Below are 14,782 nucleotides of genomic sequence, written 5' to 3'. Positions count from 1 at the left end.
GAGCAAGGAATGATGCATATGGCTTAGAGTTAATCCTTTGGGGCTGCAGGGTACAGTCCTTGGTCCCTGAGTGATCCCTCCCCCACTTTACCTCCCTGGATTCCCTCCCCACTTGCTTCCTCCATAGTGGAGGCTAGCTTGCCCAGTCCCTCTGGAAAAAGCGGCTGGGCAATGGACATGAGGCCCAGTGTAAGGTGTTGGTTTCAATCTCCCTGGAAGGCGTAGGGACATTTGACCAAATCCCTCCCTGTAGATACGCGAGAGACTCCTAAAGCTTTGAGTTGGGCCAGAGCAACGCCCTGTAACAGACTGGATTCCTAACCTGTGGTTTAACATTCCACAAAGACCTGCCCACTGGAGGTGTGTTCTGATAGGGGTTTCTGGAAGCTCCAAAAAAATGTTTGCCTTTGATTCCTCTGTATGCAAGGCTTATCTTGGAGATGACGGCAGTGGGGCCCTTGTGGGGACCAGTACAATCACCACACACACCCCTCACCCACACATTCTAGCTCCAAGCACAGAGAAGGAGCTTCTGGGGCCAGGCAAATGACTGGTGACTTTCCTGAAAGATCAAGCAGCATTTGTTCATTCATTTAGTCATTCAACAAATATGTATTGGGGGCCTACAGTGTGCCAGCCACTGTTCAGGCACTGGGGGATTTGATGCTGAACCAGCCTGACAAGACCCCTCTCCTTAGGGAGCTCTGGTCCTGACTGGTTACAGAAGAGAGAACGGTAGAGAATAAACACATACACAAAGGTTATCACAGGCTGGGACCAGAGTTTTGCATTTAACAAGCTCCAGGGAAGGCCAGGGAAGGCCAGGGATGGGGGTGAACCTGGCACATGGTGGGCCCAGAATAAATAGGTATCTACTCCCCATACAAATCTTTCCCCAAAGCAAATTCTCTTCTGCCACCCCCTACCACCATCTCAGTTATAGGGATGCCACTCTGAGCCCCCTGTACTCTGTCACTTCTCTCCCACATCCACTCACTTCCGTTGAGCCCCCCGGTTGAGGGCAAGCTTAGATGCCTCCTTCCTGCTGTCCATCACCCCCATTCCAGTCCTTTCTATATGCTCAGCCAGATTAGTCACACTGCAGTGGTTAAGACCATGTGCTCTGAAGCCAGGCAGACCTAGGCTCAAATCCCAGCCTTTCCACTACTTGTCTGGGTGATTGGGGGTGAGTCACTGAACTTCTTATACCCTTAGTTTTCTGGTTTGTCATAGGACCAACCTCACCAGGTAGCTGAGACTCCTTTACCTGACAATGTACCTGAAGGTCCTAGCTTAGTACTTGGCACATAGTAAGTGGTCATTAAATGTTACCTATTTCTTATGGTTACTGTTATAAATAATACTACTAACAAAAACCTTTGCTGACTTCTCACCAGGACATTCAAAGCTCTCCCTTACAGCCAGTTTCCCTGTGTGTTTTGTTTTGGAGTGGCTGAGTGGCAGATATAAACGAATCAGGGTGACAGAATACAGAGTGAACGCAGGACATGCAAATGTATGCCATAGACTGTGTCACAGAGCAAAAAGGGGGCACTTCTCAGAGAAGGATTAGGGGAGGCAGCACTCAAGCTGGCCTTAAAGGATGCTGTTGGAGATTGAAAGGGGCAACAGATACCTCATGGTAGGGGCCCTAGTGGTTACCAGGTATAGGGAAGGAACTGCAGAACAGTGCCAGCACCTCAAACTGGGGAGTCAGCCTCAGTCTACCCAACTGTAAGATGGGGGTAACAGGGCGGACCACTTCATGGGGTTCCTCTGAGATTAAATGCTGTTGCTTGAAAGGGTTAGCAGTTGTTAACTGTTCTCATCACTGTCATGGTTGAAGGATATGGTTGAAGAGGAGGGTGGCCTAGGAACACCTAACATCAGGATCCACATTAAAAATAATATATTGTTCTACTCTTGTGGCAATGGGTACAGTGTTGCACGATCAATACTACCAGATGAGTGAACGGACGGACGGATGGATGGATGGATGGAATGATGGATAAATGGGTAGGCATCTGAGGCCCCGAATGCCATACCAAGGAGCTTGATTCTGCAGGTCATTGAGGGTGGGCCTGCAGATGTTTTGAGCAGGGGCTGCTGGGGCCTGGGGTTACTAGCAGCATGGAGGCTGGGCCATCCTCAGTGCCCAAGAAGCAGGTCAGGGCCTTCCCCAGTGTCCTGGGTACCACAGTTCTCTGAGAGGAGCCTGAGACCAGAAATAAAGGCTCAAGCAGCCACGTTGCCAAGGCTGTTTGCCATGGCAACATCAGGGAGCCACTCGTGGGCCGGCTGCTGCAACTGCTCAGGGCTTGGTTTCTAACGTCTCCTCGCTCTCCCTCTGCTAAATGACTCTGTTCTGCCAGGCAAGCACAAGGAAAAAACACGGCGGCAGAGCTGCCGGGGAGCATCCATCTCAGCCAAGCAGGGCTCTCCCGGCTGAGTTCCCAGAGAGTGGGTCCCAGACAGCTGAGTCCCTGCTATGCAGAGCCAGCCCTGGCCAAGCAGATAGCAGCCAGGGGTCCTGTCCTGCCTCTGCTGGGTGATCTGAAGGCTTTCCCTGGTCTGCTCCCTGTCTGTTCCTTTACTTCAAGGTAAGGGCATTGAGCAAGATGGTCTCTAAGGCACTCCCAACTCCCTGAAAGCTCAAGTTTACCTTGGTGTATTTACATAATTACCATTGTCATCTTCACAGAGGCTACCATTTATTGGGTGCTTGCTATATGTCAGGCAATGTGGCAGGCATATTTATCTTCTGCAGTTATCCTAAGAACATACTATAATTATCCCCAATTTTCCATGAGGCAACTGGGGTCAGAGAGGTTAAGACACTTGCTCAAGGTCACACAGCTAGTAAATGGTAGAATGCTGATTTAAACCCTTGGAAGTTAAGCTCCAAAGCCCAGAGTTCTTAATCACTACCTGATATTTCCTCTCCTCTCTTCAAGCAGCATCTAACTGGATTCGCTTTCCTAAAAGTCACGTTGGAACACCTGGCTAAGGCTGGATGGGATTCCTCTTCAGTCCCCCCAGAAGTACAGGGGAAAGGAAATTATAATACTAGAAACCTCAGGGCTAAGACAGGATCAAGGACCAAGGGTTCAGTGGGAAGATAAGTAGCAAGATCTGAATTATGGGCTGCCCTGGTGGCGCAGTGGTTGAGAGTCCACCTGCCGATGCTGGGGACATGGGTTCGTGTCCCGGTCCGGGAAGATCCCAAATACCGCGGAGCGGCTAGTTGCGTGAGCCACGGCCGCTGAGCCTGCACGTCCGGAGCCTGTGCTCCGCAACGGGAGAGGCCACAACAGTGAGAGGCCCGCGAACGGCAAAAAAAAAGAAAAAAAAAGATCTGAATTATATTTGCCTGTTTTTATTATTAACAATGGCTCCCATTTATTGGGCATTTAGAAACACTTTATGGGCATCATCTTTAGGAAAGTAGCCTTTCCTAAAACCCCTTAAGGTATCTGCTACTATCAGTCCTATTTCCTAGATAAAAATGCTGAGGCACAAAGAAATTTTGTGCCAAAGGCCACAGGGCTTGCCCCAAGCATAGTACCATCCTAGGATTCAAAGCCCTCTCAGCCACTGAAACAAATAATTAGAGAAAACATTTGTTTTCTTTCCTAAAAGACTGAGCAGTAATTACAGGCCTTTGGGGATAATTAATCAATGACTTTGCCAATGACTTGTAAAAGTCTCTCTGGTCTCCTTACTCTAGACCTGAGCTGCAACTCAGGCTCTTCCCTAAGGAAAGAGCAGAGCGGGGAGCCCAGGAGTCTTGCTGCCACCATGGCCTAGCTATGTAACTCCAGGACAGGCCCCTCCTCTCAGCTCTGTCAACTCCTAACCCTGCAGCCCTGTCTCCCTCAAAGGATGGTCCTCGGCATCTAATGAGAAAACCAAGGTCAACTGCAAGGGAAGTGGGTGAGGCCCCTGGGGTTTAGGAACAGCGAGAGCAGGAGGAACATTCAGCCTGCCCAGGGTGGTGGTGGACTGCACCCCAGGGTCCTACAGCCACCACAAAGCCCAGCCACCCTGGGCAGCAGTGTCTCTCCAAGGACTATCACCCTGTCCCTCTCTGAGAGCCAAGACCCACCCTCCCCTCAAGTCCTGATACTGGAAAAGAACTCGTCAGAGAGTCAGAGACCTGAGCTTCCTCCAGCAAGATGGCTTCTTCTCCTGTGCCCCAGTGTCCCTTCTTCTGGGAAAGGCAGGGGTAGGTCTGATGCACTCTAAGATCCCTCCCAAGCTGAGGAGAGGGAGCTGCTTAAGGACCAACGTTCAAATCCCAGGTTAGACACTCACTAGCTCCAAGACCCTGAATGACTTAACCCCTGTGTCTCAAGTTCATCACTTACAAAACGGGAGAAACAGAAGCCACCTCACCATTACTGGAAGAAACCCATGCAACAGTACTCAAGTCTCTTCACAGATACACACTGAAACAGCCATAGATGACATGTGTTCTGTGGGTGGATGAACAAGAGTGGCCCCTGGTCCAAAATGGCTGAATCTGAGTGTCGGCGGCATGGAGATTCCCTATTCCCTTCCCACCACTGGCTTCTGCTGTGTATGTTCGACATTTTCCATCGTAAAATGTTTAAAATACAAAGTTTTTTGCAGAGAACCTGACACCTAATCATACAGAACATTCTTCTGCTCAAAAACTCGTCGGCTTAATGGGTAACCACAATGCTAGACCAGGATAAAAATTATTTTTTCTTGCCCTCCCTGAGCTGTCATCCTAGTTGTAGGGTTAAACGCATACATGCAGGCAAGGACTTCCTGGGCGGTTCAGTGCTTAAAACTCTCCGAGTTTCCACTGCAGGGGGCACGAGTTTGATCCTGGTCAGGGAACTAAGATCACGCATGCCAAGCAGCCCAAAAAAAAAAAAGCACGCAGGCACCAGTAGATAGTAAGTGGCACCCTCCACCTCAGTGGAAGAGGCAGTACAGTGTGCTTCACAGGCCTTCCAGAGCGGTCAGGTGTGACCTGGGGCTTGAATTGCAGGGAAGCTATGAATACATTAAAATGGTGGGGATGGAGGCCTGGAGAGGAGCTTTCAGGTCATTCCACAAGCGTTTTATTAGTCTGTCTCTTCTCAGGAACACAAGCGCTGAAGAGGCTCATAGTCTAGCTCATTTGTTCACTCAGTGAGGATTCTGAACTGTGTTCCAGGCACTTGTCTATTCATTGTGGGAAAAATGGTCAATGAAGTGAACAAAAATCCTTGCCCTCATAGAGCTTAACAATCTGGAGTGATTTCCTAAACGCTTAACAAGACCTACGTTAGAAGAGATGCATCTACTATTGGGTGCTTCTATGCCAGGCATTGTGTGGGGTGCTTTAAATCCATTTTGTCCTTTGATTCTCATTGACTCCTCAAAACAGCTTTATCAGGGAAGTACTATTTATCATTACCTTTACACATAAGGAAATGTAAGTTTGGAGAAGTCACGTGACCCACCAAAGGTCTCACGGCTAATAAATCACAGAACCAGGACTCAAACCCAGACAGGCTTCAGAGTGCACCCTGCCACACGTGGGATGGAGTAGTGGTACCTGGAGGTGAGAAGGCGTCACCAAAATGATGGCATGGGAGCTGAATCTTGCAGGATAAATAATGGAAATAGTGGAAATGGAGACAGAGGAGACAGAAAACAGCTGCGTGAGCCAACGTTTCCTGGAAGAAGATTCATGACATAGCCGGGGGCGGACCAGGATCCCAAAGGGAAAGCAGACAACTCAGGATGAACTCAGGGGCCTAACTCTCCAACTTCAAGAACCTGAAGGTTCTTGAAATTGGAGAGTTCTTGCACATGAAGCTAAACTTTGGCCTTTAAGTTAAAAGTACTGGGGAGCCATGGGTGATGTGTGAGCAAGGGAGTGACATCAGACATGTACTCTAGGAGGACTGATCTGCCGTCAAGGCTGAGGACAAGTAGGAGAGGGCAAAGTCTGGTGTGGCAAAGATCCGTTTGGTAGTAAATGCAGGAATCCAGTTGTCAGTGGACAAGGACCTAGACCAGAGTCGGAGAGAGGAACAGAAAGGTCAGTCCAATCCAACTGATTCCTCATCAGCTGAGTGTCCACAGGGTGTATGTGAGACATTCAACTATGTTGGAAGAGGAGCGACAGTAAACAACACTGCTCATTCTCTTCTAAATGACTGTATTTGGGTTCCCTCCACCCTTATATCACAAGAACTATGCTTCCCTTTCCTACAAAGAAAAGACTGCCTGGGAGGGAGTTAGTTCCATCCTTGCTCTTACCCTTCTAAAGTGTTTCAGAGAGAGAAAGATTCCAAGTTTTGTGAACAGCAGTTGGATGTTCATTTTATATACATTCGATTATTTAATTCCCAAACCTGAGAGTTAGGGCCTAATATCCCCATTTCATAGACTGAGGAACAGAGGCCTAGAGAAGCAGAGGGACTTATGAGTTCTGCCTTCTTTCTCTACAGTCGGCCTTCATTTGCTCAAGGTGCTATGAACAGAACAGAACTATGAACAGAAACAGAGTAGCCCCTGTCTTCATGGAACTTGGAGTCAAGAGGTCTAGGGACCTTGCCCACTGAGCCTGGCTCTTCCACTTCCTCCAAGGTAATGTAGGTAGAGCATCTTCAGCAAGTCAGTGAGTTTTCTGAAACTGTAAATGCCTCATCTGTAAAATGGGAATAATAGCACCTACACTTTGTAGAATCTTTATGAGAATGAAATGTAATAATGCAAACAGAAGGCTCAGCAGAGCACACAGCACATGGCGAATGCTCCATAAATTGCATTGATGATGCACCATCGTCCTAGGAGATAGCCATTAACACTGCAGTGCTCATATCAGGGACTCACTTCTAAGCCCAAATCCAAGCTCCCATTTGCAAGGCTGCTTCTGACTCAAACCAGTATTCCTTCTATTGTTCCAGAGACAAAAAAAAAAAGGGTGACTCACCTTTTTTTGGCAATGATGAAGCTTCTGGCTGGCCTGCACCAGCTGGGGAGAGGAGGACCCTAGGGGGAAGGGGAAATATAAGCCCCCAGGGCCCAGTTGCTGGGCCATTGCCTTTCCTGGGTTTCACAGGCATCCTGATCATTAGCACCAGCCAGGAAGCCCCAGTGAAAGTGAACCCTGGGCCTCTGGTAAACAAATCCAGCAAACGAGTCCCCTTCTGGGCTCAGGTGAAAAAGTTACTCCCCAGGGTCTCACACAGGTTTAGAGTAGGTAAAGGCACCCAGCGAAGGATTCACTTCAACCTGCCCCTATAGATGGCCAGAACCCTGACTTGGAAAAGAAGTTAACCCTGGCTTCAGGGGCTGTGGAGGCAGCAATATTCCAGACTTAGCAAGTCAACATTAGTGAACCCATTTTCCCCAATTCTCCATGTGGCATGAGCCCGTTCTGGTGCTCGGATCCAGTCTTAGAACAATGAAGAGATAGAATACCAATCAAAAAATGGGCCAAGTTCACCAACACAACATTTCACAGAACAGAACCACAAATGGCCCATAATCATATGGGGAAAAGGTTCAGCATCACAAGTCATCAAAGAAATGCACATTAAAACAATAAGGTGACAAAATTTATTGATGAACAGACTGGTAAAAATGAAAAACAATTAAAATACCAAGAGTTACCGGAGTATGAGGAACCAGGCATTCCCACACAATGCTGGTGTGAAATTAGCACAATCTTTCTAGAAGGCAACCCAGAAATGTGTTTACTAAACGCCTGCATAGTTCCTTTGACAGAGTAATTTCATTTCTAGGAATTCAAATGAAGAAAAGGCATATGCAAAGATATTCATTTCAGCATGGCTTACAGGAGCAAAAAAAAAAAAAATTATAAACTACTTAAATGACTAACAATAAAGGATTGATTAAATGCATTATGGTTCAACCCTTAATATTATATAACCATTAAGATATTAAGTAGAATACTTGTTGATGTGGAAAGACAGTGACAGCATATTGTTTGGAGGACAAAAAAAAAAGCAAGCTACAACAGTGAGATTCCAAGTTACAATTAGTAAGTAAAGAATGACTCCATTTTTGTACAAAAGATACAATCCATAGGAATCAACAGGAAAAAGTCGGAAAACATATAAAAATTAAGAGTGATTAGATTTGGGTAAGATTACATATTTTCCATTTTTTTCCTTATGCATGCCAGTATTTCCCAACAATTCTATAATTAAATATTTTTAAATGATAACAGGTTGGACTTAATTATTTAAAGTTCCTGCCAACTCTGGGGTGGTGGTGGTGGGATGAATTGGGAGATTGGGATTGATATATATATACACTAATATGCATAAAATAGATAAGTAATAAGAACCTGCTGTATAAAAAGTAAATAAAATTCAAAGAATTTTTTTAAATAAATAAATGAAAATAAAGTTCCTGCCAACTCTGACATTTTGGGCACCTATGCTTGATGCCCCAAGTGACTTCGAACAACCCAGATTTAGTGTGGGCTTACTGTGTGGCCTTTGGAGCCTAAGTCATTGCCCACAGCTGCAGCCCTCTGCATTCCTCTCTTCCGTACTCTGCCCGGCTGTCTCCCCAGCCAGCCTGAGTGCTTCCCTTGTCTGTAATTCCTGTGCCTAGCCAAGAGCTGAGCAAAGGAGCTCAGCATGGTGACAGGTGCCACGGGGCACAAAGAGATGAAAGGCACAACTCTAGTTCCAGAATCTTACTGGGACGGAACGCACACACAAAGTGCTTGGTTGTATAACACAGACTAAGAAAACCAGAGGCTAGAGAAAGCAGGGCAAGCCGGGTTGGGGAGGCCTGCTAGAGCTGAGGGCCATGCAGGAATGGTGGGTGAGGGCACTGCAGGCAAGGGGCACAGCCTGAACAACGGGAAGCCAACCCAAAGTCCTTTGGGAACATGCCCCAAACCTTTCCAAAAAACTTTCACAATCCTTGGTCTGCCGAATCTCTGAACTTTGCCCTGAATGGGTAAAAGTTAAGTCTCCTAAACAGGAGCCCTCCCTCTATCTAACCCTGGGTTAGCCACCAAAGACAAGTCTTTGGGATAGAGCCGATAAATTACTTTTACTCACTCTCCCCACCTCTTCCAAAGGGGGAGGGGAGGAGGGGAGGGTCTGGGGGGAGGAGAGGAAGTTGCAGGAACAACAGACATCTCACATGCAAACAGTGCTCACCGCAAGCAACCGAGGGCCTTCTCTTGGGGCGCCACCAACCCCATTTGACAGATGGAGGAAAGGAGGCTCAGAGAGTTAAAATGGCTTGCTCCAGGGTCACCCAGCCAGAGAGTGGGGAAGGCGACTCCACTCAGGCCTTCTGACTCCAAGTCCAGTGCTATTTCGAGGTAACACACAGGACCTGGAGTCAGGAGCCCTGGATGGCTCTGTCACCCACTGGCTGCGTGGTCCTGTACCAGCCGCTCAGCCCTCACAGCCTCTATCCCCAACTGTAAAATGAGGAGGCACGCGATGACCCGCCCAGGTCCTCTTCCGGCTGGCTCTATGAGCCTTCTAGGGGCGGCTGCAAAGCTCCCCCTATCAATTACATTGCCCAAGTTGGGCCGGCAAAGATCACCAGAAGAGCTTCAGCCTATCACGTGGTTAAATAAAAAAAGCAAAACGTCCCGGATTAACTTTCACTGCACTGCTTCTGCTGATACCTGATTACCCAATTTTCAAGTTTCCTTAGGTGAAATATCCCTGCTGGGTACGCACTCCGGACGGCTAAAAGGGCAAAAAATTATTGGTGAGCCAAAGAACACAGAAGATGGAGTTAAACCCAAAACGGACAAGTTCTTGCTATGAGTCTCTGAACAAGTCTCTGGCAATTTCAGGCCTCCTTCATTCGCGTCTTAGGGAAAGGTTTGGAGTCAGCCCCAGACAAGTAAGAGGGCCGAGGGCAGAACTTTCCTAGCGGCAACTCGATCCACCCCGCATCCAGTCCCCCTGGCCCCAGGCTGTCGGCTGGGGGGCCGGGGGCGCCGTGGTGGTGCCAGGGCTGGGATCGGCCTTCGGAGCAGACATGGGAGCGGGGCGAGTGACTGCGCCCGGTGACCGCCGCGGGAGCTACACTGCAGTTTCGTCAGAGGTAAAGGTACGCGCCCGGCGCGCGCGGCGTGTGCACACAAACACACACACCCGCGCGCGCAGACCGTTCATCACACTCTTCCCCCGGCCTGGAGAAGCGCGATCACACGCCACCAGCCTCTTCGGCCCCTGCCCGGAACCCACCCAAGCGGGCCCGCCACCGACCACGAGGCCCCGCAGCTCCCTGACGCATGAACGTCCGCAGCGGGCGAGGACCGGCCTTCTCCTGCGCGTGGCGGGCTTCCTCTCGGCGACACCCCGCCACGCCGCTCGGTTCCAGCAGCCAGCCAGGACTCGCCACCCAAGGTCCGCCAGAGCTGAACGTCTCGTCTGCTGCGTCCCCTCCAAGTCGCATCTCAAGGCAAGAAGTCAGCTAGCAAGCCTCTCCCCGCCCACCCGGTCCCATGACAGCTGCTGCCGCCCAAAGACAGGCAGATATAACAAGAAGCAAAGTTTCCCTCTCTCCCCTCCCACATCCCGCCCCCCCCCCGACTTCCCCCTCCCTTCCAGTGTTATGCAAAACAAGCCGGCAACGGCGCTCCGACTCCAGGTACCAAAGCAGCCCTAGCGAGCCGCGCCCGGGAGCGCCCAGCGGCCCCTCTCGGAGCACAGGCATGCGCCCGCATCCGGGGTCTCATTCTCGGCTCCGCCGCATCCCCAGCCGCCCTGCTACCGGCAGCGGGGCGGCCGTAGAAAAAGCCCTAACTATGGGGCCAAACTTTATGATTGCAACAGGCATGGGGTGGGGAAAACTAGGGAAGGGGTGGGGGGCGCGCACGCCTTGTGCTGGCATTTTCAGTGCAGCTTATCCCAGCAGCAACCCCCCCCCGCCCCTGTCTCCAAGTCACCAGCTTCCTCGCCCCCCCTCCAACTCCCGGCACACCAGGGCACCCTCTCCTGTCACGCGCGTGTCTCCGGTGGGGCTCCCAGGCGCCGCCAGAGCCCGGGACGCCGCCTCGCCTTCCCTTCCCCCAGCATCGCCGAGCGCGCACCGGGGCCGCGCGCCGCAGGGGGACCCAGGCATCCCCAGACAGTCCTCCGCCCCCATCCTGCCGTGCTTTTCCCCCCGGGGGCTCCGCCGGTTAGCGAAACCAGGAAGGTTCTATCCCCGCCCGCATGTCCACGTGCCCCGCAGACCCCTGTGGCTTCAGCGGGCAACTGGCAGGAAACTCCGCGCTGCTGGCGCTTTGGGGGAGCCTTGGCGGGGGAGGGGGGCAGCAGCAGAACGCGGGGTATTCGAGACTGGAGAATCAGGGGACTCCGGGGACCGGGGCAAGCGCCTGTGCCCGGGCCACAAGTCCACGTGAAAGTACGGCAGCAAGTGCCGGGAGCCTGAGGGCGCGCCTCCCGCACCCAGAGCCAGCGTAAGGGTCCCCCACACCTTGGCGCGGCTCAACCTCCCCAAGGAAGCGCAGAACCCCCCAGCTCTGCGGGCGTGGGGGCCGGACTCCAAGCAACGAAGGCTAGACCCTCCCCAGCGGCCGTAGCGCCCCCAACGCTCCGGCACGCGCGGGAGGACCTCCAGCTCCCAGTCCCCATAACGAAGCGCATCGCAGGGTGCACGGAAGGGGGGCTCTGCAGCCTGGAACCCCCGATCCCCCCAACACGCCCACCGCTGCCTCCCGGCCTCCGCGGCTGCGGCGGCAGCCCCCGCAGCTCAGCAGCCCTGGCTCTGGGCCCGTGGCCCCTGCTGGCCGTACCTGCGTGTCGGCGAGATAGTTGAGGAAGAAGGAAGAGAGCTCTTCGTCCAGCAGCGCGCCGCAGTCGTTCCCCGCCATCTTCCAGCCGCGGCTGCAGCGTGCGACGGAGTCAGCGCCGAGCCGGCCGGGGGGGAGGGAGCGAGCGAGCGAGCGAGGAAGGGAGGCGGGAGGAGGGAGAGAGGCCGGCGGGAGGAGGAGGGCGGAGCTCGGGCCCCGGCTGCCGCAGGGCAGCTGGCTGCGGGGGCGGGGCCGCGCGGTGCCCGCTCGAGCAGGGGGTCGCGCCCCCACTTTCCTGCGCAACGTTTGGCGCCGCGATCCTCGCCCGCTGCCCCCTGCCCGGGAGGAAAGCGCCCGTAGCCTGGTGACGGTGCCCAAGCCGACAGTCCGATGCCTGCGCAGCAATGCGGGCAGCCCACCGCTCCTGCCAGAGCGAATCACGTTGCGTTAGCACTGGGCGGGTCCTTCGAGACAACCTGCTTCGGCACAGCTGGGGAAACTGAGGCCTGGGAAGGTGGAGGACCTCGTTTGAAGCCACAGTGCAGTTCAGTGCAGGAAGACAAAGCCCAGGTCTGGCTGCCCTGGAGGCTTGAGTTTGTCATGCCGGGCTGCAGGCCAGAGAGGGAGGGATACCATAGGTCAAAGGTGGAGAAATCCGGGAAGGCTCCTCAGAGGGAGTGGCTTTTTAAAAATTCTTTTCCTTAGAAGATACGTTGACCCATATTCCAAATGTAACCCTCTTTCTCTCTTAAGTATCCCCTCACTCCTTAATTCCCCCCAACCCCCCAAAAAAAACCCCAAAACTTCAATGACTTCTCTTACCATGGCCCACAATGTCTTCAAATGGCCAGCCTCCTGCATGCTTCCCCAGGCCCACTGGCCTCCTCCCAGTTTCTTGGGTGAACCATCTCACAACAGGGTGCTGTCCCCTGCCAGCGGATGTTCATCTAGTAAACCACATCTTCACCGCATCCTTCCTTGCTGCCCCTCAGACTGTCAACCCATTCCCTCTCCCCCTACTCCCACCGTCCTGGGCTCCCTTAGTTCTGCAGGCCTTTAAAACACTGGTTAACAGTTGTCATTTTACATTAGTTTCAGTGAAGATTTGATCTTGGAATCTCTTCCTACTAGACTCTTAAGACCCATGGAAGCAGGGCCTGAATCTGCTTTGGCACATGCTATGTCTCCAGTGCCTGGCATATAGTAGGTTCTTAATAAATAATGTGTTAACTAAAAATCACAGAGGATTTTGATCCCCCATTACCACCACCACACATTGTGTAGATAAGGAAACTGCCCAGAATCAAGGGTGCACATGGAGTGAGTGCCAGAGCCAGAACCAGGACTCGGGTCTCCTGACGCCAACCTTGAACTCTCATCATCATGCCCTGCTGTTTGCCAGGCAGGAGATGAGGGCACCGCCTGGGTAAAGGCAGGAAGGCGGGAAGATTTAGCCCTGTTTTATTGGGCCCTCCTGCCTCCTTCTCTCCTCCCACCCTGAACTCACAAGGGCTGACCCACCCTGCCTGCCCTACCTGGGCTCCCTCCCAGCCAGAGGAGGAAACAGGGAGGGTCCACAGTACACCTGCTCAGACTTGAACACCAGGGCAAGAGCTTCCTTCTTCTCCAGCCTGAGGTTCCCAGAACCGCAGGGCATGATTTCACTCTTTGGGCTTTAGACCAGTGAGCTTTTAAGGGACAATGAATCCCAAGAGAAAGCCTAGGACTTCCCCGGCGGTCCAGTGGTTACAACTCTACTCTTCCAATGCAACAGACGCGGGTTCGATCCCTGGTCAGGGAACGAAGATCCCACATGGCACGCAGCCAAAAAAAAAACAAAAAAACGAGAGAGAAATCCTATGTGTAACCTTGGAGCACTAACCTGGTAGTCAGTAGTCCCAGGTTCTGGTCCAGCCCACCACATCTCATTCCAATATTGGGCAACTCAGGGAGTCAAGAGCATGGGCCCTCTAGTCAGATTGCCTGGTTTTGAACGCCTGCAAGTCATTTGGTCTCAGGCCTTGGTTTCCTCATCTACACAAATGGGGATCATAGAATTACTTACTTCAGGACTTCCCTGGTGGTACAGTGGTTAAGAATCCGCCTGCCACAAAAAAAAAAAGAATCTACCTGCGAATGCAGGGGACACGGGTTCAAGCCCTGGTCGGGGAAGATCCCACATGCCGCAGAGCAACTAGGCCTGTGTGCCACAACTACTGAGCCTGCGCTCTAGAGCCCGCGAGCCACAACTACTGAGCCCGTGTGCCACAACTGCTAAAGCCCGCACGCCTAGAGCCCATGCTCCACAACAAGAGGAGCCAACGCAATGAGAAGCACCGCAACGAAGAGTAGCCCCTGCTCACCACAACTAGAGAAAGCCCGCACACAGCAACGAAGACCCAATGCAGCCATAAATAAATAAATAAATACTTTTTTTAAAAAAAGAATTACTTCATAGGGATGTTATGATGATCAAGGAGATGACATATGGAAAGTGTTTGGCACAGTACCTGACTTCATGGGGAAAATGCTAACCTCTCTGGTTTTCTGTTTCCTCATCTGTAAAAATGGGGATAAAATATTTGTCTCTCGGAGGCCCTGGCCAATGTTACTTTCCTTTCCTCCAGCGCTTACAGGTTGCTGGCTACCTTGAACTCCAATAGGTCTGGATTTGAATCCTGGTGCTCACTAACTCTGTGCCCTTGGTTGTTTACTTAACCTCTCTGAGCCTCAGTTTCCTCCAGGTAGGGATCTTGTGAGGATTGAATGAAACAATGTGTGTAAAATAAATTGCCTAGCCCTGCACCTGGCAAAGAGGAAGTGCTAATTCTCACGCTCATCATCGTCACCACCATCACCAGTGTCATCAGCATTAGCACTAAGGATGTGAGCTCTCCTAAGGCCCTGCTTTTCTGCTGTTGCGCATAGACACCAGAGTCAGAGCCCCACAGGACTCTGTTTCCAGGAAGTGTCCCTACCAGATCCAGCCTGGCCTCTGATTGG

General features: G+C 51.7%; 1 protein-coding gene across 5 annotated transcripts in view; it reads right to left on the bottom strand.

The window, feature by feature from the left end:
• PPARGC1B (PPARG coactivator 1 beta) overlaps window positions 1-12,082 on the bottom strand; it is a 114,791-nt gene extending 102,709 nt beyond the window's left edge. For 2 of the 5 annotated variants that reach the window (XR_009563491.1, XM_060296434.1), the window contains exon 1: window positions 11,783-12,078. Coding sequence is in view for 3 of the 5 variants with exons in the window: in XM_060296434.1 (XP_060152417.1) it covers window positions 11,783-11,860 (78 nt within the window). In the remaining 2 variants the exon portion in view is untranslated. Of the gene's footprint in view, window positions 1-11,782 lie in introns of all 5 variants that reach the window. The other 3 variants (XM_060296437.2, XM_060296435.1, XR_009563492.1) reach the window with 2 other exon arrangements.
• Between the last annotated feature and the right edge of the window lie 2,700 nt (window positions 12,083-14,782).

Source organism: Globicephala melas, chromosome 3 (genome assembly GCF_963455315.2).
Source record: "Globicephala melas chromosome 3, mGloMel1.2, whole genome shotgun sequence".
Taxonomy (NCBI): domain Eukaryota; kingdom Metazoa; phylum Chordata; class Mammalia; order Artiodactyla; family Delphinidae; genus Globicephala; species Globicephala melas.
Note: the sequence above shows the minus strand (reverse complement) of the source record. Positions and strands in the feature narration are given on the sequence as shown.